The sequence below is a fragment of the Hetaerina americana genome, unplaced genomic scaffold (genome assembly GCF_022747635.1).
Source record: "Hetaerina americana unplaced genomic scaffold, ioHetAmer1.1.p SCAF_3, whole genome shotgun sequence".
Lineage (NCBI taxonomy): Eukaryota > Metazoa > Arthropoda > Insecta > Odonata > Calopterygidae > Hetaerina > Hetaerina americana.
In genome coordinates, this window is record NW_027286874.1 from 33,872,077 (window position 1) to 33,896,834 (window position 24,758).

Consider the following 24,758-nt stretch of genomic DNA (forward strand, 5'->3'; position numbering starts at 1 on the left):
ATAATCGACATATATATTAACATACATGCATCTGTGTGCGTATACACACACAAAAACACGTACACATACACCCATCTATGCATTAAAACTACATGTGTATAAATTGAAATGAAAATCTTCACCTTCACGACGGTAGAAACTCCGTAATGGCACGGATTAACAGGGTGAAGAAAGATAAAAGAATACACACGTTTCAGGATTTGAAGGCCGTCCCTTCGTCAGTGAGTGAAGAGTATGTATACGTATCCAACAAACAAAAACTATATATATATATATTTATATATATACATACATAACTATATCTATATACTATACATTTGGTACTCCTCCGTCTTCATTTAACTCTGGGATTACCAGACACCTTGCGTCGGGGAAGGTGAACGACCCCAGGAAGCGTTTCAAACTCTTTATATTTTCCTCTCCCTAGCAAAGCATCGCCAACCAACGGGTGGTTTTATTTTGTCGAATTGAAGTAGGGAGCAAGAGGCGTGCGTACACGAAGAAGTCGGTCGAGAGCCGAGCTTAGGGCAGAGCAAAATAAAGCACAAAGATTGTTGCAGAATTATGACGCCATGACGCAATTAGAAGCGTGAGACTTGGCTACGCAGAGGACTTCGGCATAAAAATTCAAATCCCTTCGCGCGAACAAGTGGTCCCCCCTTTCTCCCTCTTCTTTCCCATCTCATTCCACTCCCCACGTTCCCCAATTAGTGTGTCGTTTCAGTGTTATAATATCTGAAAGGAACTTTAATATGGATACGGACCCTGAAATAACGACAGACCAGTTTATTGTTGTTTTAAACACCAGGGATATTCATGGATTTTTCAGTCTGCCCCAGTCTCTCAAAATTATTATTACAATTTGCTGGCTAAGCACTTGGTGTGGTTATAATGACACCAAGACATGAATTCGATCACTCATTTACCTCCGAACCTCTCGGCAGTAAATGCTAGGGAAAATGAATAAATGTCGTGAAATACTCCTTAGAATATACAATCAATTAAATACATTGTTGGTTTTGTCAAAAATAGCCTCTCAATATACAGTTGTGCCAAAAAAAATTCTTTTTACCTTGCGGAAGGTAAATTTTATTACAAATTAAGTGTACCTCAGCTACCGACTGAAGTATTCCTTTACAAATAAAGAAGGCCCTTGTTTATTTATCTTCTGACATTACCCGCACAGTTTCGAACTTTCGAATAGAGATACTACCTTTTTGCTAACGTAAAATTGACAGAGGATCATTAAACTCTCCTTGGTGAAAAACCGAAGCCAAGATATCCAATTGCAAAATGGCTATCAGGTAAAAATTTTGCTTATTTTCTATCCTCGAACATGTGGCGTTGAAATTACTTTTATAAAATTCATATGACACTATTTTACGGTCGAGCGATTAAATAGACCATGTTTGGCGCGAAGGAATAAAGTATTCCTGGAGCATGCCTTTCGATTAAAAAATACGCTGTGGTCGAAAATGTCTGTATCTTTTCTACCCCCTCTTTCCTCACCCCCATCCCCGAGGCCGAAATTTTATAGGAGTGTTTTCCTCGCAGATCACGTCATCCGGTACCCAGAAATGGAATGTGAACGAATAATAGAAATGAGCGTCAGGAAAGAGAGAGAGAGAGATAGATGACTTTTATCCCCACATATTGCACGATCACAGACTGTATTCACTCAATCTCTCCCTCTCAGTCCTCATCCCCCGTGCAAACTCTCTGTTTTCACGGCCCCGCTATTTTCAATTAAAAAAAAAAGAAACGTTGCCTCTCACCATTGCAACATTGCGCATGAGGTTTGTTTCCCCCGGATATGCCCGCAACGAAACACAAGGAAGGATGTTTATTCCAGGGTTGTAGCTGCCTATGCCATTAACAAATAATGGATCCTCGCGAATTCACCCTCTCCTGAATCACCCTATTTCTACCACTATTTTTCTCCACCCGTCTCTCTCCCCTTTACAAACCTACACCAGCCAATACAATGTTCGCCGCTGTTTGCAATGTTAGGAGGAAGAGGAGGAAAAAATCATGATTTTTTAAGTTTTTTCGAGTAAAGAGCTGGATGATTTACATGGAAGTTTTGGCAAAAAGTTAAAATATCTGTTTTGCAGAAGTCTGGTGAAAATATTTAGTTTTTGTTTTGATACCGAAGGATAACAATTTTGACAAATTTAGATTTCACCCTTAAATGTGTTTCATTTGTAAGGGTCGAGGAATAATCGAACAGAGTTTTCAACTGAAATATAGCTTTACTCAGTCGATAAAAAAGGTATAACAAATAAATAAACGCTGACGGGAGTTGGTGTTAACGTTTTCCCCTATGTTTCATTATGTTAGGCACTTGTGTTCGTTTGTATACGAAGGAGCGAGATGGCGTTAGCCAACAAAAATAAATTTAAAAACCACAAAAAACCGACACTCACACGAATTATGAAATATTGCAAGGGTAGCAAGACCACCTTCCTCTGCGGAAAGAAGAAACTTACATGTGTATATAGTGTGTGTGTATATATATATATACACACACACTATATAAGAAGAAACTTACATGTGTATATAGTGTGTGTGTATATATATATATATATATATATATATATATACACACACACTATATACACATGTAAGTTTCTTCTTTCCGCAGAGGAAGGTGGTCTTGCTACCCTTGCAATATTTCATAATTCGTGTGAGTGTCGGTTTTTTGTATATGTATATTTTGTATATATATATATATATATATATATATATATATATATATATATATATATATATATATATATATATATATCTAAATATCTTCGAAATGGAACGCTCTTCGGCGACGCACAAATATATAAAAACACAGATGTAGATTTTTTAGACCATAGAAACATAAAGAAAGGACACGCACGATATGTGAGTGTCCTTCCTTTGTGTTTCTATGTTTTAAAAATCTAAATTTGTGTGTGTATATATATAGTATATTTTCGAGTACTCCTTTTGTTGTTGCTTAAATTCCTTTCATACTATTTTATATCATTGCATACTTCAACACAAAGATCGAATCCACAGAGGAGGAAAGCATAAACATATTACTTAATTCCTTCGACGTGTGAAACTTATGAATCCAGAATAGGTAAGCAAGTTCCTATGCCTGAGTCTCCTACGATTTATCGCCATGATTTGATAGCCAGCAAACGACATCGGATAAAAGGACCAAGTTAAAGGAATATTTCTGTGTTTACAGCTGGTAGACAATCTCAAACTGCTATACCGGTATGCATTCGTTTATGTGACACATTTTGTGGAAGATTTATTTTTCACAAGTTTTGCCAATCAAAATTAACATGTATATAAGTTTATTATTCAAATACTTACCAAAGCAACTTATTATTACCAGCTAAAATCATTTGACTGATTATTTATGTATTAATTTTTTGGTATTATTTGATTAAAAAAATAGTATCTCCGCATTTGACAGACACTTAAAAACGTCTTCTGAAATTTTTTCGATCACATATTTGTCTATGAGTACGTTTCTCAAAATACAATGGGACAATCTACCAATTTTAATATCAAATATTCTTTCTTAATTGCTACACAAGTATGTCACATATGTAATACAGTGATGAGAATAGCCGTTCATTGAAGGAAATATTTTACTGAGTAATAGGTAGTTTACCTGATTGAACTATTCAACTGTGCTGCTGAATTCTGTTGGAATTTGTGCATGTAAGGTAACGTGATGACAAAAAGATAAGTTCATACAAACTAGTTCCTTTTTTAAATTTGAAAAGGAGAAAAACCATAGTGAATTAAGAAGATCGTATCCAATTTCCGCTTTTAGTTAATTTTCAAATGTTAGGTGAACTTTATCGCTTAAGTATCAGAATTATAAAAATATACGATTCTTAATGAGTTGCACGGACAGGAATGTTAATTTTCAACATTTATTACAGTAAAAATCATTTTTAAAACTGAACAAAATATTGCGAAAAAATTGATTTGATATCTGTTTTTCGCTGCACAGTTTCTGTAGCTCTACCATTTATCACAGTGAGCATGAAGGTGTCTATGTAATTACTGGCTTTACTGGTGAATTCCTCTAAATTATCAGATAGTAATAATATTTATTATAATTATCTGACTAAAAACTTTTTAAAAACCATCTCCTGTAAAATTTGATAATGTCATCTTTAATTTACCCTTTCATCCGATCCTTAATTTTCTAAAGCAAACACGTGCGTTTCGTCTTCCAATTATGCAAATACCAATAAAATATGGTTCTTGTCAGAAAAGAAGCGTCAGAATGTCCTTAATTAAAGTAAGCGTAATTTATCAAGAAAATGCTAATGATTAATCCTTAAGTTCAGTTTCAAACGTCAAGACTCCTAAGATATTTTCCATTTGAAAAAACGGAAGAATGCGAGTGAGGTAAAGACATTCATCAATCGTATTACAGCTAAAGCAGTGAATTTAAAAATATTTGTATCCTTGAAGAATGAATAGAAAATATAATATCTACCTTTTACTGCGAATTTTTATTAACTCTGAATTTTACTCCAAACCTTTTACTCCGAATGCAAGAACATGGTAATCATAATAATTATTGGTCCAACCACTATACCAATCATCTTTCATAATAAAATAGTATTGATTTTATTTTTTCACAGCATACGTATACTTAGTCGACCATTGTTTAGATAGATAACACCATTTACCAGGTTCAAACAAGTATATCATTTTACTGGCGAAAGAATGGTGACACCCATTAATTCTACATGAAAAGTAAATCAATGAACAGCTTTTTATTAGAAAAATTGGGAATTTTTTACAAAGTCATTCCCGCTACGCTAGCTTACATTCGTTTGATTAACTCTGGCATAAACCTTAGGGGTTAAATGAAATGAAAGACCGGTCAACCACAATACTATCACCATATCATAGAGGAAACAAAATAAATAATTTTATCAGAATGGTTTCCGTTCAGTTGAGGCATTATCAATGCTCAAATTGAATGGACATAATAATTAAAATACAAATTGGCATGGATTTCATAGAAAGTTTGAGATCGCGGTACCGATGGACTCAAAATTACATATTTAGTTTAGAGTACTCGTATATGTCAGAATAAAATACTATTGTATGATATTATGCTTTATCATTCGTTGAAGTTTCTCTGCTTTGTGAGGAAAAGAAGGAGGAAGAATGGTTCAGTGAGATGATTTCAATAGAGTGTTTTTCTCACACTCAATTAAGACTCACGTGAGTGTAAGGCATTACAAAAAAACCTAGCGGCCTTTAATATAATAATGCAACTGATTATTTTCATTTCAAGATAGCATTCATCAGAATTATGTGAACGATTATGTCAATATTCTAATTTAAAATATCCAACTAAATGGAGATCAACCAATCCTTCATTTATTAAATATTTAAACACAAAATTATTCATAGAAGTACAAGTCTTACAAACCTTTTCACTTTAACTTGGCTTCAATCGAACATGGACCACGGACTTTAATTTGGAGTTATACCCATATTTTCCTAATCGGATTCAAAAATAGAGATAACCGGCAAACATGCAATTTGGAACGCTTTCGGTGTTCTTGTTTACATTCAATTTGCGGTATATTTTCGCCCCGTCACGGCCAACGGCTCCGGCGCCACTGAAGGATAAAGGAGAGTCGGGATCAGCGCATTTGTAGCCGCATCCTCGGCGAGACAAAGCGGAAAAGATTCCAGCTCTCGCAACCCGCTGTGATTTATTCATTCTTTCGTTTCCCTTGAACATGATCTCATCCTGCTTTCTTTCATCCCATTCGTCTTCCTCGAGGAGATGTCACACTCGAATTATGCAACGGCCGCTCGTATTATAATCGACAAATAACAGCAGGTGGACGTTTTTGGAAAAAGACTTTTGCCGAGACATTTTCATCAGTCACGGAACGTTTTCTCATTCCTTTTTTAATTCCATATCAGAAGATATTACACTCAGCATCTGTGGTTATTATTATTGTTACAACCAGTATCTCTATTGACGCTGAAATTTTAACCTAAATTCTGAGTAAGGGAAACTCCTAACATCGACCGATGAAAGGTTCGGCCTTGGATTATTTCCTCGGGTCTTTTATAGCCTTAAAAAAGAGCTTTGGACTACCGACCGGAGGGCCCGGGTTCAATTCCCGGGCAAACTCTCTTGGCACCCTAAGCTCCACCCAAGCTGAGGGATTTTTCGGGTGCCAGATCTTCCTGGGAAACCGTAACCGGCACAGAAAAGAGTAGGAGAAAGGATCTGGCCAGGCCAGTTCCTTTCTCCTTCCCTGATGAGAGAATTTCTCACGCCGTCGGGTTTGGGGCTGGGTGAACTCTACCATCACCTACCAAACCGACCTTCGCGTTAATTGCTGTGTTTATGCCACACATCTTTCATCGTTACCAAATTCATGGCCCGGAGCACCACCCCAGTGGTCTCCGAGCCCCCTTACAATCCCGACTTGGCTCCATGCTCCATTTTCTGTTTTCCCGACTGAAGAGAGAGCAGGAAGGAAAACGTAGGGAGACCGAGGAAAACATTCATAAGCATGTTACAACGTTCCTGAGAAACATTCCCGTCGAGGAGTTTCAGGGTTTCAGGGCAACACTTTCGGCACAAGCTCCGCGCAGTCCTTGCGCATTTCCAGATCCATAAATGTGGACATGAGTAGGTTACTAGCAGTTTGCTGAATGCTCAATCCACGGTCGGAACGCAAAACTTCGCGCCCACAATACGCATTTTCATCGGTTCTGGCCGTTGATGGGCGTCCAGAACGGGGTACATCGGCGACCTTCTCCCGGTCCTCCTTGAACGCCTTGTGCCACCTCCCTGACTGTGTCCTTAAAATTTAGTCGTCCTTCAAGGTCTCTTGAAGCAGAAAATTCAGTGGGTTATTTTACCGAGTGGATATTTTTATAGCCCTTTTTTAATCTGCATAAATAGGGCACGCAGTGGTCCGGTTGCAGAGCGTTCCACTGCTAACCGGAATATTCTTAGTATCAGTGTGTGTTATCATTTTGGGAGTCCGTAAAAACAATTTTAGCGATGTTAATTTATATAAATGAAAAATTTGTGGTAATCTGATTTGGTGACTCAGGAATAGGAAATTATTCGCTCCTTCATTATAAATATTCGCATTTCACATGCCTAATAACCTAAATACAGCTTTGCTCTCGCCTCTTTTAACCATAACCAACCTTAAAATTTATTACAAAGATGAATTACATTAATAAACATATTAGATGGGGGCATAAAAATGGGGGGAAATTAGATAAATTCACCTATTTAGTTAGTATATATAAACACAACATGTTAATACCTGTTGTTGATGCCGTTGGAGGCGTTGAAACGCGTTGGATGACAAAATAAATGCGCAGTACAAAATGCAGTCTTGATCTATATTACTTTTTGTTTCACCACCACAAAGCTGAGCATTTCAAGTTAGAATATTAGAAAAAAGTGGAAAAATGTTAAGAATATTAAAAGATAAATTACGCTAGGAAAATAAGGCTTAATAACGAGTTGATGACGGAGTCGTAAAAGACTTAAAGAACATAGAAGTGAAAACTAGAGGATGGAGTGTTGTGCTTTACGGCTGGGAAACTTAAAAAAAAAACAAGATATGCATGAAGATTGGAGGCTTTGAAGATGTGACTTTAGGATGTGACTTTAACAGAGGATGAACAGAGTAGAAATAAAAGAACAGAAAATTAAGGAAAATATTATTGGCATGATATGAAGAAGTAAAGAAAGGTTTTTAGGCAGAATTCAAAGAAGGCAGGAAAAGTGGATGTAAAACGTAATGAGTGGAAAGGAAAGAATGAAGACTATAATAGAGGGAAGAATGTTGGGTAAGCAAGGCAGAGATTAGAAAATAATATAAATATTGAACAGAATGAGGGACGTGGTATGTACAGTTGAAAGACAGTTTATTGTAATCCAGATTTAATATTATCTATTTAGTCATATAAGGTGGGGATTGGAGAGGTGGTAGTGGGAATTAGGTAGTAGATCCAACAAAAGCTTACTTTGAACGCTAGACTATTCTTAACAATAATGACAATAATAATTTCGTGGAATTTTCAAATATGTAATGTATTTTAGGCAGTTGGTGTGGAAAAGTTATACGATTCTCAAAACAGTCTTAATATCTTGAGATAAAAATAAAGGCCAACTATGTAAAATGCTCATAAAAAATAATTGCTTCACATAACAAATTGAGAGAGAACATCGGAAAAAAACTACCCCTTATTTCTAGAGTTAATGAGAAAAAAATTAAAAATAAAGTAAAATTTGCAATCTAGTAGTTTTATACTATTTCCATTCATATACTTACACTGAAATGCAAATTGAATTGCTCAATTCGTGCCCTAAGTAGAATTTGAAACCGTGGACTTCATGCCAGAGAGCTTAGGCATTCATTGTATATAAATCAAACCGAGATCCAGCTTCAAAGACATTCATTATTGAGACAGTGCTGCTTATTGATGGGAGTCACTTTATGCACATGTATGATACGTAGATTAATCAAAGATATAATCAGTAGATATAAATACAGCCAAACATATTTTGCACGCCTAGTGCCTGAATTCTTGATACCAATAGCTCAATTAATCAATATTTATTCTCAAAGATTAGTTCACCATAGCCCTCCTTTCTTCCCGATCTAATTGGACCAAGTTAATAGCCACTAAGACGATTAGTTTATGGCCAACAAAGCCTAATTTCAGTGGTATGTTGTACGCAAGTACAATTTCAATGGAAAAAGATTATATCCTTTCATTTCACCGAGAACGAATATTTTCATATGACTCACATCGAAACAAAGTAGATGCATACAAATACGATATCATACAAATCGCTGCAGAAGTGTGCGGCCAGGGATATTGGAACGCTTCCGACGGAAAAGTGAATAAGAGGGAGATGTATTTTAATATGCCAGTGTCCCTTTCTATTGGAATCGTGGTCAGACGAATTGTTCAAGATAATCATGAACTCCTAAATGTCTTCGATAGCCAGCATTTTATATTTTCTCGTCGATTTCTATAAATCGATTTGATTCTGGACTTGAATTGTATCCATATTAGTAATGAAAGCTTTGTCTCTGAATTCCCCTACCGTAGATTTTATATCTCATATGTAACGCCCTATGTTTCTCATTGTGTGTAACCAAGGACTAATATAATATATGATTACAATAGAATATTATAAATATTTGAGATCTCAAACCGACGCATGGTTTTTGTAATGATTCTTCATCTAAATCTACATCAATACCCAGCGAGCCACCACGAAGGTGTGTGGTAGGGGATGTTGTGTGCCACTCTGCGAGCCACCAAAAAGGTGTGTTTCAAGGAATCAAATTCGATTAAAAAAAATATATTTATCTACAAACCATTGGGTCTCGTATTTAATTGTTAATCGAAATTGTTTGTTGTTGTTAATGCCAAAGAATAGAAACATATGCCGGAATTTCATTGAGATACCAAAATTGCATGTAGTTCTTCAGACATTCTGATTAAAATATAATCAATGATTAATTTAGAATAAGCGAAATGATTCATTTTGCGTTATTCTAAGATATAGGATATAATAACACGGAATAGTATGAAGTTGCTTAGAATTACACGAGATGACTCATTTCGTGTTATCCTATCCTATTCCATTTTGTGTCACCCTATCCTATTTTGTACGGAAAAATTAATATTAATTTCATCAAAAATTTTATTTTGTTCCTGATTGAAATTCAATAAATTATTTTTGAACAAAAAATGCCGAGATTTTCTGGTGGAAATGGAGCTGAAATAATCAAATGGTGTTCGTAAAGCTTTCAAAGTATCAATTCAATGAAAATTCTAAATGCGGCGGATCGGTTATATTAGGTCTGTCCCAAAAGCAGTAGGACTGAGGCGATTAAAAAAAAACTTAATGCCAGAATTGATATATTCACTCAAAAGTCTTCGAAGTAGCACCCTTGTGCGTCCACACACCGCTTCTAGCGGGTTTTCCACGCCTCGTACGCCTTCTGGAAGGCGGCACCCGGAATGCTGTAAAGCTCCCTCGTCACGGCCTACTGTAACGCTTCCACCGAGCCGTGGTGACGTCCTTTCAGTACGGATTAGAGGCGGGGGAAGAGGAAGAAGTCTGGTGGGACATTGTCTAAAAAATTTGGATACTTACTCACATGGTCGAGAAGCTCTTGGCAAATCCGCGTGCGAGTTTCCTTTTGTTCGCTCAAGAGTACTCGGAGCACAAATTTCGCACATACCTTTCTCATGCCAATATTTTCGCTCATAAATCAAAGCACATTACTTTTAAAGATGGCAAGTTCATAAAAAACCACGCGAACACAAAACCTTTACTCTTCCATATTCTCGTAACTTTTTGAGGTCGAAGGGTGTCCTGAACGTTCGGCATCTTCAACATCTTCTCCAACCTCCCGAAACACCTTGTGCCACTCAAGAACACCCGATCGGTTCATAGCGTTATTACCATAAGCTGCCTTGAGCATGTCATTAGTCTCTTTCCCGGTTTTTCCTAGTTTTATGCAAAATTTGATTGCGTAGCGCTGTTCTAATAACCAGTTCATGCGGGAGCATAACGAGGTCAAGTTAATGAGGTTTCGCAAATGAACCATCCACACTCAACAAAGGTTGGGAGAAAACTGCTACCGGCCTCCAGCCTTTCATGAGACTCCCCTCCATCGAACCTAGCCAGAGAAACCGCCGCCCGTTCGTCCGTCTACGGATTGGGGAAAATAAGTCCTCCTATCTTTGGGACAGCTCTTGTAAACAATAAGGGACATTACAATTATAAATTTAATGGTGAATGCAGGCTAATAATAGTTGTTCATTTAGCACGATACTTTTAAAACTCGAATTTTCAATGTATCTTTAAGAAAATACCCGGCAGCAAAATTAAACCGCTATGCATATTTTACTATCAATTGTAAAATGCAACTAAGTTTCCTAGCAGATATGGCATTTGGTTTTTGGGCCAAATTCAGTTCGAGAATTTACGGAAAGCCCTAATATAGCAGCCTATAGCCCTGATTTTCCGGTTCCTAGAACTCCTTTAGAACTTTTTGTTTCCAATGTTCATAAAAAATTATGGAGTATTAGTTTAACATTAGATGACTTCACCTAAGTGGCATTATTCATATAATGCCATAGTAATCTCTGATAGATGATAGATATCTATTTCCCTGTAAATGCATAACCTCACAAAAATAGTTTATAGCAGAAAGTAGCAAATATAATAGGAAAGATATATCTGAAGAACGTCATGATTTTTTCATATTATATAATTATTACTAACGTAAAATAATCATTATTATACCAAGAACGAGATGAATTGACACACTAAAATTGCTTTTCCACGAAAATTGGAAGCGGATACTATAATTGGAATTCGAATGAAATATTCGTAGAGACACCCGTGATTTGTTTTAACGCATTATGAGTCTATATTGCATAGTTAGGAAAACGACAGCGAATTCCATTAATCAATATAGATTAACAAAACTCAGCACTAATAAGAGAATATGCTTTCATCAAAACAGAAAAATAGTGTCGCTAAAAAGACAAAGTCATAATAAGTTATAGACTCGGTAAAAAGTTTACATTTTGACGAACATATGCTTTTTATAATACCTTAATATTATTATTCATATTGGTAACCTCCCGTTCAACGTAGATTCCGTGTGGCCATCGCTACACACCCCAGGTCTGTTCAAAGAAGACAACCTTACGCTCCACAATAAATTACATTTAACTGTTTTAATGCCGAATACTTCTATCTCCGTTCATTTTATTAAATATGGCTATCATTTTCATCCCCCACTCACTTAATACCCCCAAGTCACTTTACTAACCTCTTCTCCTCTATCATATTCTTCAGAATTCCATCGCCTATCAAAGTATTCCTTTGCAAACCTAAATGATTTTATGAATCCCTTAGCGACTTTCATTTCTGTCTTCAGTTCCTACAATGCCTGTTTTAATATTTCCTTTACGTAAACGTTGAAAATCATGGGTGGCAATGGGCACCCCTATCTTTTACTCTTCTTCTCAACACTGCCCATCCTGACTCTCTAACCGTCACAAGAACCTAAATATTTGACACAGCTACAATTTATGGCTATGTGGCCAATCCCTCCAAATCTAATCCTAATTTTATTACATTCTTCTCTCATCCAAAGTCTCCAAATTTGTGGAAGGTTAGAAGTTCTACTCATCAGATAAATTTTATTAGTACATATTTTCCTGTCAGTAGTTTCTTTTTTAGTTTAGTTTCCCTATATTTATTCAATTTAACTTAGTCGTGCATTTTGTATAAAAGATAGTCGAGGTATTTATGGATCTCTATTGTTCCATTTATATCAGAAAACTCCCCAAAAACTATTTTTTATTCGTTGAAGCACTGTTCTTTCTTTTAAAATCATAATTTTTATTAATCGCGGTAATAATTAAAATATCTCTCTATGTGCCCTAAATACCTCTATATATTACTTTGATACGCTTGAAAATTGAATTTTCTGCCGATACATCATTTATGCTCGGAGGGAGCGTCGAAAATCTAGTCCATAATCACTCCCTATTTTTCTATTTGTACAGCTATGATATCAATTTGGAGTTGGAGAGTTCATCAAAAGCCGTATTAAAGTCAAACAGAAGTGTCCTATTTATATTCGATGTTTCCAGGCCTAAATTTGTGGAAATCCATTATCACTGAAGTAAAAATAACAATATATCTTTCCACTCAATTTTATTCGGTACAGCTAGTTCCTACGCATTGACGTCATCCTGAGGTACCTGAGGATGACGCCAATGCGTCAAAACTAGTTGTACCGAATAAAATTGAGTGGAAAAATAAATAGTCATTTTTACTTCAGTAGGTGTTCTATTATTTGATTCGAGTGTATCGCACGCAAAAGGCCAAAGAAAATGTACTGTTTGTTTCCTAAAGACATGTTAGTTGACGGATGAAAGTCGTGTTGCAGCTATTAATGATGTTCTTTCGGAGCTTACAGACTTATGCGATTAATTGTTTTTCAATTTCCATGACGTTATTTTCTGTTCCTGCATTAATACCAACCTACCTTCAATTACTGGTGAAATTCTCCTTCTGAAATCGACTACTAAGGGTATAATAATTACAAATTGCAACAAGGGGGTTTAAACCATTTGAAAATATTTTTTGGGTTATATACTTATACTATACCGTGTCAGAAATCATGCTTTTTTGGCAATAGTATTAGAAAAATTTGGAGTTCAATGCATTTTTATCTCTTGCTGGAAAACAAATGTGATTGCTACGCTTGCTATGGAGTTACCTATTCCATATCATAAAAAGTGAATAGGACGGGAGCGCGCAGGTGATTTATTCAGTGTACATCACGTACTCTCGTGGAGTCGTGGATAGCCAGACACCCACCCACTCTTCCCCAGCAAAAGTGCCTCTGGACCTTCTCTCGTCCCTTTCCTCCTTTCCAAAAAAATTGCCTCGGCCATTAATGGACGGCGCCCTGAATTGGATCCATTGTGCTTACATTCATTTCTCTCCTCTTCCAATTCTCTTCGTTTCTCTGTTCTAGTCATTAGCTTCCATTTTCTCTAATATTTTATGACCATCGGGCTGTGTGCGATTTTAAATCGCTGACATAATCGGTCGGTTCCAACCAATTAAAAATGTGGGATGCATGTTTTAATTCCGATTAGTTCAGAAAAATTTGAACACCACATCTTCTATCTTTTTCCCCTTTTATGCCCTTATGGCCCCAAAAGTAAGTCTATGCGTGTTAATATACCTTTATACGTGGAAATATATATTTAAAAGTGCACATATATGCACGAAAGATTGGTGTCCTAACACAAATCCCCCTAAAAACACACGTTCTTGCGACGCCGATGAATGACAAATTTTTACGCGGGCCGCAAAATCTTTAAATATTGCGGTGTTTATGGAAGATTTCTATCTTATATGTCTATGGAGTCCGGATTGGAGGAAGAAAGCTTAAACGAAAGTTACAGTATTAAGTCCGCTTTTGACTACATTTCTACTGTAAGTAGAATTTTTTCCCTATCAGTGAATATAATCGATTTCAGTGTGACTTTAAATGTTTCTCTACGTTTCTATAATCATAAATTGTATGACAGTTCTAAAAACATTTATTTGGTGACAGTTTATAATAAAAAAATACAAAATCTACGATTATTTCGAAAATACTGCCACAATTTTACGAAGCGCAAACGTAAAGCATCGTAGTTACGGGAAGTCAATAAATTATTTTTTTAAATGAAATCGTGGATTATGGATCCTCACGTGGGGGTACAAACGGACTGGCCTCTGAATTGATAAGAAGATAAAGTTACGTTTTTCCGCTCTGTTAAATAACAAAAACTGTCAAAGTTGCTCAACTTCATAAGTATTTTGATGGAATTTCCATAATAAAACTTTAAACATATTGTTCGACAATGTTATTAACATTATAATATGCTTGGGGGGGATAGCATTTATAAGACATAACAAAAACAATTTCATAAACATTTCTTCGAAAAGAGAAAATATTTCTCCAACTACCTTTCATCTATTTCAATGTCGGATAACTTGAATAAATCGAGGGATACAAATTAAAAGGAGATTTGAACTACCGTAAAAAAACTATTTTATCCCGACCATTATCAATCGTATTTATGCACCGCTTTCATCCCAGAAGTAGAAGAGCTGGAAAAGGCTGAAGGAGATGGATTTGAAAACCAACAGCGGAAAAGTAAAATCCGGAAGAGCGAATTCAAACATGAATTACACTCATTATTGATATCTCATTTGCTTGATTTGATATCTTATGGAAAATAAATCAAATCTTCGTTTAGAAGATACGATAAATTGCCAGTTATATTTTCGGGATATTCAAACATTCCCTTTGCTGAACTATCATCGATTGACGAGGTGAATTTCAAAGTTATCAATTCGCTGAAGCATTTTAATATATACTTTTTATCCCAGGCTATCGTAAGCATATTTTTTCGCATGATCTGGAGTGAAAATTTTATGAAGGGTCTAGGTGGCAGAAGATAGACTTAATTTTTCACTACAGCTATGAGAATCAACACTAAAAATTGGGAAGGAACGGTGCTAACTCAATCTTGGGGACTGCGCTGTTCAAATCAATGCCTATTGCGACATGAGCACACTAGATCACGTCTGGATTTTTCTCTCTTTGTTTCCAGAGGCAGTCACTCATGTCTCCGCCAGTATTGACTAAAAGATAAATTGCTAACCGACTGTTTGTCACATCATGCCCCGCCCTACCGAGAGGTAGCGTGATTCGAAACCTTTACCTTTTTTACCCTTTCCCAGGGAGGTGAAACACGGTTCAATGGAGTGAACATTTGCAATTGACACGATGCGCCATTTTTTCCTGATCCCCAAGAAATCACAATGGCAATGTCGCCCTGCATACTTAAATTACGATGGCCTGATTCGTGATGCAGTTTTGCTTCAGTTGAGTGCCATTCTGGCAACGCCACAAGCTGGAGCGACAAATTGGCATTTAAACCTTCCATCGAGGGTGAGCCTGTATTTCCGCGACCTAATTCCGAACGCTTAGTTCATGCGTTATCGTTTTTTATTTGCTCTAAATGTTTCTTTCGACGCGGATGGCAGCGCGGTTGCTGATTGTAATGGCAATGCTTTCCGTATGCGTTCCGTGATTTGTATGCACCGTGATGAATCAACCTAAAAAGTCAAGTCGAATGACAAGTCCACAGCTTTCCAACAATTCCTCCCTCTAATTTTGATATGTATGTGTCCAATCGCGGTGTCTTGGCCGCTTAAATTTTTAATGATATATTTTGAAAATAGACATAGATACTGTTACACCATAAACGCAGACACGTTATGAAAATATTTGACTGAAATATTAGTATTAAGTTTAAATATTGGAGAAAAAATACAATATTTGTGCTTTGAATAGAACGTTGCTAAATTCATGAAATTTCTGCCACTCACTTTCATGACAGAAACGCTCAAACAACATGGCTAAAGTAAAACGATGTGCTGTTGCAAGAAGTTTCTTGAAGCATAATTGATCTAAAAGAAATTACAATCAATTAGGAAGGCTGAGTAAGTGGTATCGATGGAAAAAATGAAAAGGCATGTGTAAAGTCATCGATTTGAGTCTTTGGTTCCAGTTTTCGTTCTTTCTAGAAATATTTTCCTTTAAAATCCGCCGTAATCATCGATTTTATTGCTAATCAAACGGGTGAGGATGTAGTTCTCTCACCCGGAGTCAAAGGATAAGTAAACTCAAACATTTACAATGCATAGTTAATGAATAATATTCTTCGGGAGGAAGAAATTGAGACCATTTGATTCTTCCAATGGGAGTAGGTTGGAGTTGGGAGTAATTTATCCCATCCGCTCATCGCTTCCTTGATAACCAAAAATAAGAAAATCCCGCCGTTCGGGTTAATCTCAGGGCGTTCAAAGGGGAGTTCTGCAAATCACCCCTTTTACTCTGCATGCGTTCGTTTGAAGGGCGAATACTCTCAACGCCTCCATGATCGGACGAACCCAGAACGCTCATTCAACGCGAGTTTCTGAGATTCTCCGTTTACTCTGTACACTAGGACCCTCACCTTGTGAGCTTTCGCATTCAGCATGGAATGCGTGCGGAATTAGGCTCTAGTGGTCCTATGTGGAACATTCAGCTCATGATTCAACTGAAGATTTAGCGTACGTTTCAATAACTCTGAATCCTCTGAACTTGCGCAACGTGCGATATTTGATTTGGAAATTTCAAATTGGAGTAGTTCAGCTGAAACCTAAACAAGTGACCAGTTCCTGAATCTCTCTTACCAAGTTCAATTCTGATATTTTAGAGCTCCGCTTCTCTCTCCTCCTCTTTCCCTCCATTCATATTGTTACGTACATGTATTACTCTAATCCAAAATCATTCTCTCATATTTTGATAGGCAGTGACTCTAGGTTCCGCCATAAATTACTAGAATTACCATAACCACATTTTCATAAGTTTTAGAAAAAAGGACTAAATCAAACAATATCTTCGTTAAAAATACAAGTAAATTAATTCGAAGGAGCGATAATATTCAATCCATCCCTGAACTCGAGTAAAATTTTCCTTAATCATTTTTTTAATCCGTGTTACTTCTTCATATTCCATGGCTTCTTGAATGAAGTGGAATTAGCCCATCAAAACCCGAATTGCCGTTTTTGTACTAAAATGGCCAGTTAACTGGGATTTGAAAAATATTACACATGTAATTTGCTCTCGAAATTAAGTAAACATATGTTGTCCGTCTTTTCAAAGAATTTTTAAAAAAATCATCATTGTATTTGTAACTTCTCTCTATCATAACAGTCGTTAATGTCATTACGAACGCTGTTTATCTCATAATTATGAATGAATTCAAAGACGTTAAAAGTGTAACCGTACATGGTATAACTCAGGGGCCTCTCCGTAGTGTCCACTAACGCCACCATAATAGTGAATGTTTCTATTAATTTACAATTTTTATTTTTATATAAAAGAACAAAACTACTATGAAATTTACTGTGGGTATATTGTCTGCACATAGGTTTCTAAATGCCTGTTACTCTTCCAAATAATAATAATTATATATATAATAATAATAATAATTATATATTTTGTATATAATTTCCTCAATGGCCAAAAACACCTTCAGGCATTGATTTCTGCTATTCTAATAGTTCTAGAGAGCTCTCTAATAGTTCTAGGAGGGCTCTCAGTAAAAGGCAATGATGGCGCAGATCAAGGAGATCGGCCCGGCATCAACTGCCACAGCTTCGGGCGAGAGTGAAGTTCACGGAATCGGCCGAAGTACTGCGATGCGGAAGGCAACGGGAAACCACCGCATTAAAACTCCCGAGGAGATGCAGCCCTGCACCATGGAGGGCTGCAGTACACCAATTCTAGGATTCTAATACTAAAAAAAAATAGTTCTAGAAATGAACCAGCATTCCTGGAGTCTGTTTCTTAAGGCTACAAGTCGATTTACAAATCCTGCGAATCTATTCCTAAATGAGGTATCAAAAATTTCAAATTTCCATATTTTGTAATTGAGTGAAGATAACGGTTTAGCCCTATTTATTAATATCTGCGGACTAGGCTTGCACAAATCCAAGGGATTGGTAAACCTTAAAGTTTCAAGAAACTTTGGCATAAGTAAATGCAGATAATGTAACTCATTCCCATATTTACATTCAGTTTCATACTTGACTAGAAATTAATTTAAACTGTCATCAGTATTCTTATCACAGCAACGATAAACATGGGTAAGTATCCTCCCGAAAAATTGGCCTGGTGGTCCAGTGTACAGAGTAAAGTGTTAACCTGATGACCGGAAGATCCCACTTTCATCCCAGGATCCACATTTGAGTACGCTCAACTTCATACAAGTTGTGTGATTTTTTGGATACCAGATCGTCCTAGGAAACCGTAGGTGGCACAGGGATCAAAAGGAACTGATGTCCTTACCCTGATACGTAAATTTCCCGCGCCTTTAAACTTAGTACGTTTTAGGTGAACTCTATCCTCATTTAACAAACCAAACTTCGTGTTGATTACTTTAAAGGATAGTCTCCTCTTAAAAGTCGCTTCACTCCTGACCTTGTTTGTCCTCATAAAAGCCTCGAAACCCACACAACTTGTTGGGCTCGCTCTCTTCCCTCGAGATCCCATGGATGTATTTCACACCCCGAAGGATACACTGACCTGCTCTCACGTGGGAATCCCGGCTCAAGACCCTTCCGGCTGCATTCGATGCGAGACACCTGTAGACGGCGCCGTGGACGTCGTGCCGGAAGGCCGCTGGTGGGAATGGCGGAAACAGCAGTGTCCCGTTGCGGAGGACGCGGCGAACTCCGGCAACGTCCCCGACGGCGGCCGCCGGGGCAATGACGCCTCCGCTCCCGTACCCATAGTCCCCTGGAATGAAGAAGACTGGGGATATGGAAGGTGATCAACAGACACTCGGACTACATGAGGCAGCTCCGTTTGACCGTAAGGATGGGCCTAGACCTTTCAAGGTAACATACTTTTCGCATAATTTTTGTTTAAAATCATTATTTTCTTTCCTTGAGGTATAACTGCATGTTTTTAATAAGAGGTACCTTGCTTTGACAGTTTGACTGCAAGAAATTAATTAGTCCGTATATCTTATTTTTATGCAAATCTTCTCAAAGGCTAGGGGTGATTTATTTTTGAGAGATAAAGTTTTGATATCAGTCAAAATGGTCCACATTCTATATTCAAACCATTTAAAGTCTTCGTTTCCTCAAGATTGCATCGAGTAAATGCCAAGAAATAAGTGATGCATATCTGATAACTTGCAGAATTCTTTTCCACCAATTATAGTTGAAGATATAGTTTTATTGAACAGATCTGTGATACGTGTGTTGTATCTCTGTTGAATTACATATGCAGCTAGATAATTAATTAACAACTAAATGCAACAAATAAACTAAATCATAATTCTGCTTTGGCAGATTTGCCACCGATCAAACGTATGATATGACAAAATGTGTCCATGGACGTAACCATGCTGAATTACATCGATAATTATCCTCAATCTCTAAAATTATTCATTATGGAGAAAACTTTACACTTTAAACTTTCTCTTAGTATTTCTTTGAATCCACGACTGCAGAAAAGCTATTTGGGAGAAAATCAGAAAAAAATAATGGTAAGTATATAGTACCTATCAAATCACTGGTCTCGTAGTTACCCCTCGTAATATTGGTGCCTAGCTATCAGGAAAATAAATACAAAAGCAGAATGACAATTTGGAAAACGCTTAGTTTACTTATTAGAGGAATCATCACTACACCTTTAACCTTCCCCGATGCAATCGGAGGGACCGACTGGGCTCACCAACAGCCTTTTCAACGCAACGCATAAACTTCAAGGCAGATGCCGGAATATTCAACATCAAAATGAGAAACGTGGCCAGCGAGGTGAAAAGTCAACATTTATAAATCTGTTATATCATCCACCTAAAAATGTCAACGCATTTCCAAACACAAACAATACATTTTACGTCAACACAATTATCAATGAAGTTTAATCAGATTATAAACAACTTAGCCTCTATCTAGTTATGAGACTCCAGTTTATCACCCCAAATACAAGGGATGTTTACAAAATAATCTTAAATAATAATTTTAAGTTGGCTTGTGGCCAAGGTTTATTCGTTATAGCGATTCATTAACATATGTTAACAGCCCTTGGATAGTTTGGAAGGATCTATCGGTGGCACCCCGTTCGCCTTCAAACTCTTTAATTTCTTCGCCGTCCCTCTGGTTATGATACATTTATTTCCTTCTAATACAGCTGAATTTGTATCAGTATGCCTTGAACGTCGAAAAAAGGGGGAGCGGGATGATGCGGTTGCTAACGTACAGGCCCCGGGTTCAAATCCCGGAGCCGCTGGATATTTTTCAATGGTTTCCCGATCCCTACTCGAAGTGCTCTTGTGGAGAGCACTTTGAGTGAGTACGAGGTCCGTCAAATAGGACATAAAACTGCGGACCTCTTGGCGCCTTTCGACAAGAGTAGGCTAATGCCGACGCCGGATTTTTCTCCACCCTTTCTTTCCCCTCCATTCTTAATGGCGCAAATGACCTTAGCTGTCGATCGCCTCCCCTAAAACTATTACTACTATGTCGAAAAAATTCCTGAAAATGAAACCTGGAAAAAACAGCGATTTTCATTATGTGCAAATTAAATAATGTAATTTTTTCTGCTCATTGACGGTAATATAGTTCCAATATTTACATAAAAATATTAAGAATGCCTAGATGAAGAGGATTTCACTGTACTGTAAAAGCAAGAATGGAGTTAACTGGTATCGTTATCTAAGCATGGTCAATTGTAAATAGCCTAAATGAAATCTAGTAGCACAAGCTCGTCATAGATGTTACGCCAGCATTGAAATCTCCCGGAATGATATGAAAGCCGTCGGTAAAATTCACGAAAACTAGCATAATTCATAGACATATTAATTAAGCAACAATATCTTAACTCAATCATTTTTATTCCTGAATTTTTTTTAGCATTTCTCCGATGTAAGAAGGAACGCTGCACCATTTCAACCCTGGAGTTTGCATGCCCTTAGCTCGTTACTCAGCGCCGACAGTAGACTACTCTTAAAAAATTACTCCCAGAGTTCACCTTACTCATCACTTATATAGAGCGTAGCACTTGCATGTGCGCTCTTCAAAGCATTGAAGCGGAGAACAGAGACGTCCTAGATTGAAAGACAAACACCGCCGGGGAGACGGGGACCGTAAGGGCTACGAAAGGAAGACAAAAAATATCTATCTGCAGCAGAAACTTTTCGTCTTTTAATTCTTTTGTATCCTTGCGATATATGGTTTCCTTTTTCAAATATCATACATTTTAAAAGATACTTTAATAGTACTTTTTCTTTCAGAAAGTTTCTTGTTTCAAAACATATTCTTATTTTCCGACGAAAAATGTCATAATGTGATGAACAACCGATAAAATGCCCATAAGTACGGCTGCCTTCTTGTACTATGGAAAGGGTGCCTTTCCAATTAACATAATAACCGTATTAAATCTGAAATACCAGCCGTTTCAATTGGAATTATATTACAGATCCTGCGAACAAAAATATGAAGATTTTCGACATATTGAAAACCGTTTAATCATTCGAATTTCCTTATCAGACTTAACATACAAGTGCGAATGTAACTAATATACATTGTCGTTCAAATTGAAACTCCTCTACGCTCCTCAAATGTCTATAAAAAAGACAATCATCTGTCTTTAGTTTTGATTGATATTTTTTAAGAAGATAAAGCAAAGATCTGACTTTCGTGAAGCTCGCTTTTGTCTAGAGAGGCTAGGGTAACATAAATAATACTGATACATTTTCAGCAGACCCTCCTTTCTCTCTGGGCAATATCATATACGGCGAAGGACAAAAATATACTCCTGGAATCTTATCAATTAAGCAAAAAATGAAAAATTAAAATTTACTTTTTTCCCAAAGTAGACACTTTATAAGGTGCCCAGTTGATAATCCACAGCGCGTAATTTTTGAAACTGTTCATCGCAAATAAGAAAGTGTTGTTTCATCATGACAATGCACCAGCTCACTAATCCGTTATTGCATTGGCCAAAATTCATGAATTCAAGTTTCAATCATATTTAGCCCCATCGGAATATTTTCAGTTCGCAAACTAGAAAAAATGGCTCGGTGGTCAAAGATTTTTCAGCCGTAAAGAAGTTTTGCCGGCAGTTAATGGTTATTTTGAGGAGCAAGACAGTTCTTGTTATAAAAAGGGTATCGAACTTATTGAACATTGCTGGGAAAAGTGTATGGAGCTGAAAGGAGATATGTTGAAAAATAAATACATATTTTTCCATAATATTTGGTTTTTTTCCTTTGTTGGGTCGGGTACTTCTGGGATTACCCCAGTACGTCATATGTTCTCGGAAATATTATTCTTCCGTTCGAAATTTAATCTACATTTCAGCTCAGATACTTTTCCTCTAAATTAAGATTAGATTCAGCAAGGCTGCGTAATCAGTTTAGTTAGGATATTCTTTTCGGTATAGTACAATTGCTAGAATTGAAACAAATGTCTCCCATAGTTCAAATTTTACAATTAGATTACCTTTTTGTCATATTATTGTAAAATCCATAATTATTACCGATAAATACATTCCTAAATACTGTGTTTCAATTTTGTCAGCGTGAATGCAATCCAAAAATTATTTTAGAATTTCTGCTAATGTGCAATGAATAGCATCTATGCAAAATTAAGGTAAAACATAATTTTATTTCATTCAAGCTTAAAATCTAACTTCGGTTATTAAAGAGCCGCAAGTATTCATATTGAATTGAATACGATGATATAAATACATTTTGGAACTACTGAGAAATTAAATATCTATTGAAACATTATTTAAAAACGTGTTAAACTTAATATAATAATTTAGTAGCCCTCAAAAGAGAAGTTATAATCTTGTCTTTCTTCGGTAAACTCTTGCTATGACACGATGGAATTTTCTCGTCCGGCTATGTCGAGATGCCCCCTTTTGCTCCCTAATTTCATAGATACCAGTTGAGGTGCACCATTAATTGTCCTCCACCTCGCAGTCTATGTCAAACTCACGAGGCACTCTAAAGCCTCATGAAAGCAGTCTCTCCTCGCTTTCCCTTCTCCCGGCCATATCTCGATTCCCTCCTTTCGCCCTCTCCGTTCACCGTTCCTCGCCTTCGCTCCTAATGCATGGAATTCCTCTTAGTCTCCTTATAATGGCAGTGGTGCTGGCATATTTCAACGAAATTGCTCCCGCATATTTGCAAAGAGGCAGTGGGGGAGAGGAAGGATGGGAAGGGTGGCGGCGAGACGTTTCAGAGGGGCGTCTAAAAGCTTAAGTGTATAGGTAAGAACAGAGGGGATGATGGCGATGCACGACGAGAGGGGAAATGTCACCCCTGGTGTAACACTCTAGCGTAGCAAAATAAAGTGGAATGTTATGCCATTAATACTTGATAGCATAGACAAAACAAGAACGAAGTACATACAGGATTCTTCCGAGAAATAGGCTCAATCACTTTCCACAAGCTCGTCTATCTTAAGCAGTGATAGCTTTTGTCTGGCCTAATCGAGGAGATGCTCTCCACATAGGTGGACTCAAATGAAACTTTCCCGTTAGGATGTTTCCCTCAGAGGAAATTTTTTTGAATAATGAATGTGTATGAAATCGGCATTAACCACATATTTTTTTGCAGAACTTTCAATCCACAATTAATTAACGCTAACGTATAGGTAGACTTCTGGTCACACGATAAATTGACCCTAGACACAATGTAAATATACTTAAAGCAATATACTTTGTAACTTCCACACAATTGGCCAAATACCCTGTGCCCGGAAAATGTTTGTACCTGATGATGACGCCGTTGCGTTGAAACCGGTAGTACGAATAAAAATTGTGTGGAAGTTACAAAGTATATTCATTTAAACGAACATGAACCTCCACAAAGTTGAGCCCGAGACCATAGAATTCATACTTAAAGCACTACGACTACCATTTCTCTCATCGTTGTGCATTGCCATCATCCCCTCTGTTCTTACCTATACACTTAAGCTTTTAGACTGGAACGTCTCACTATAAATAATTATTGCAGGAGAGCGTCTAAATTCCAATTTCAGCCTATAAGTGACATTTCGCTACTATGAGTCACTGAAACACCAATGTATTGCGAAGACTGTCAAATAGTTTTCAATTGCACTGAAAGACATATATTTTGGCATGTACTCGTAGATTAGAAATAAAATATCTTTAACATTTTTTAATATTGTGAATCAAAATTAAAGCAATTAAAATTTTCGTTCAGAATTTTTCGTGATAATTCTGAATGAAGAATTTTATTATTTTCTCCTTCAGTTACCTTTGAGATTTTAAAACTTTATTAAGTTTGACGCCAGAAATCGCGATTTTTTTCAGTTTTTCAATTAGTTGAAAATAAGATTTTTCCATTTTGATTTCCGCAAATCTCATTTATTTTAATTGCGTCATGCATAACAGATTTTTTCATAAGTAGATTAGGAAAAACTTAATTCATTTTATTATAATGAATCGTTAAAACGATTATTTATGGAATTGGTGCTCATTGCTTTCATAAGAAGATACGATATTTACCTTTTTATTATTATCGTC

General features: G+C 36.7%; 1 protein-coding gene across 1 annotated transcript in view; it reads right to left on the reverse strand.

Annotated features, from left to right (window-relative positions):
- The window catches only part of Dscam2 (Down syndrome cell adhesion molecule 2), a 429,928-nt gene that overhangs the window by 94,365 nt on the left and 310,805 nt on the right, over positions 1-24,758 (reverse strand). The window contains exon 3 of the mRNA XM_071587152.1: positions 18,774-18,986. Within this exon, the coding sequence (XP_071443253.1) occupies positions 18,774-18,986 (213 nt within the window). The remainder of the gene's footprint in view (positions 1-18,773; positions 18,987-24,758) is intronic.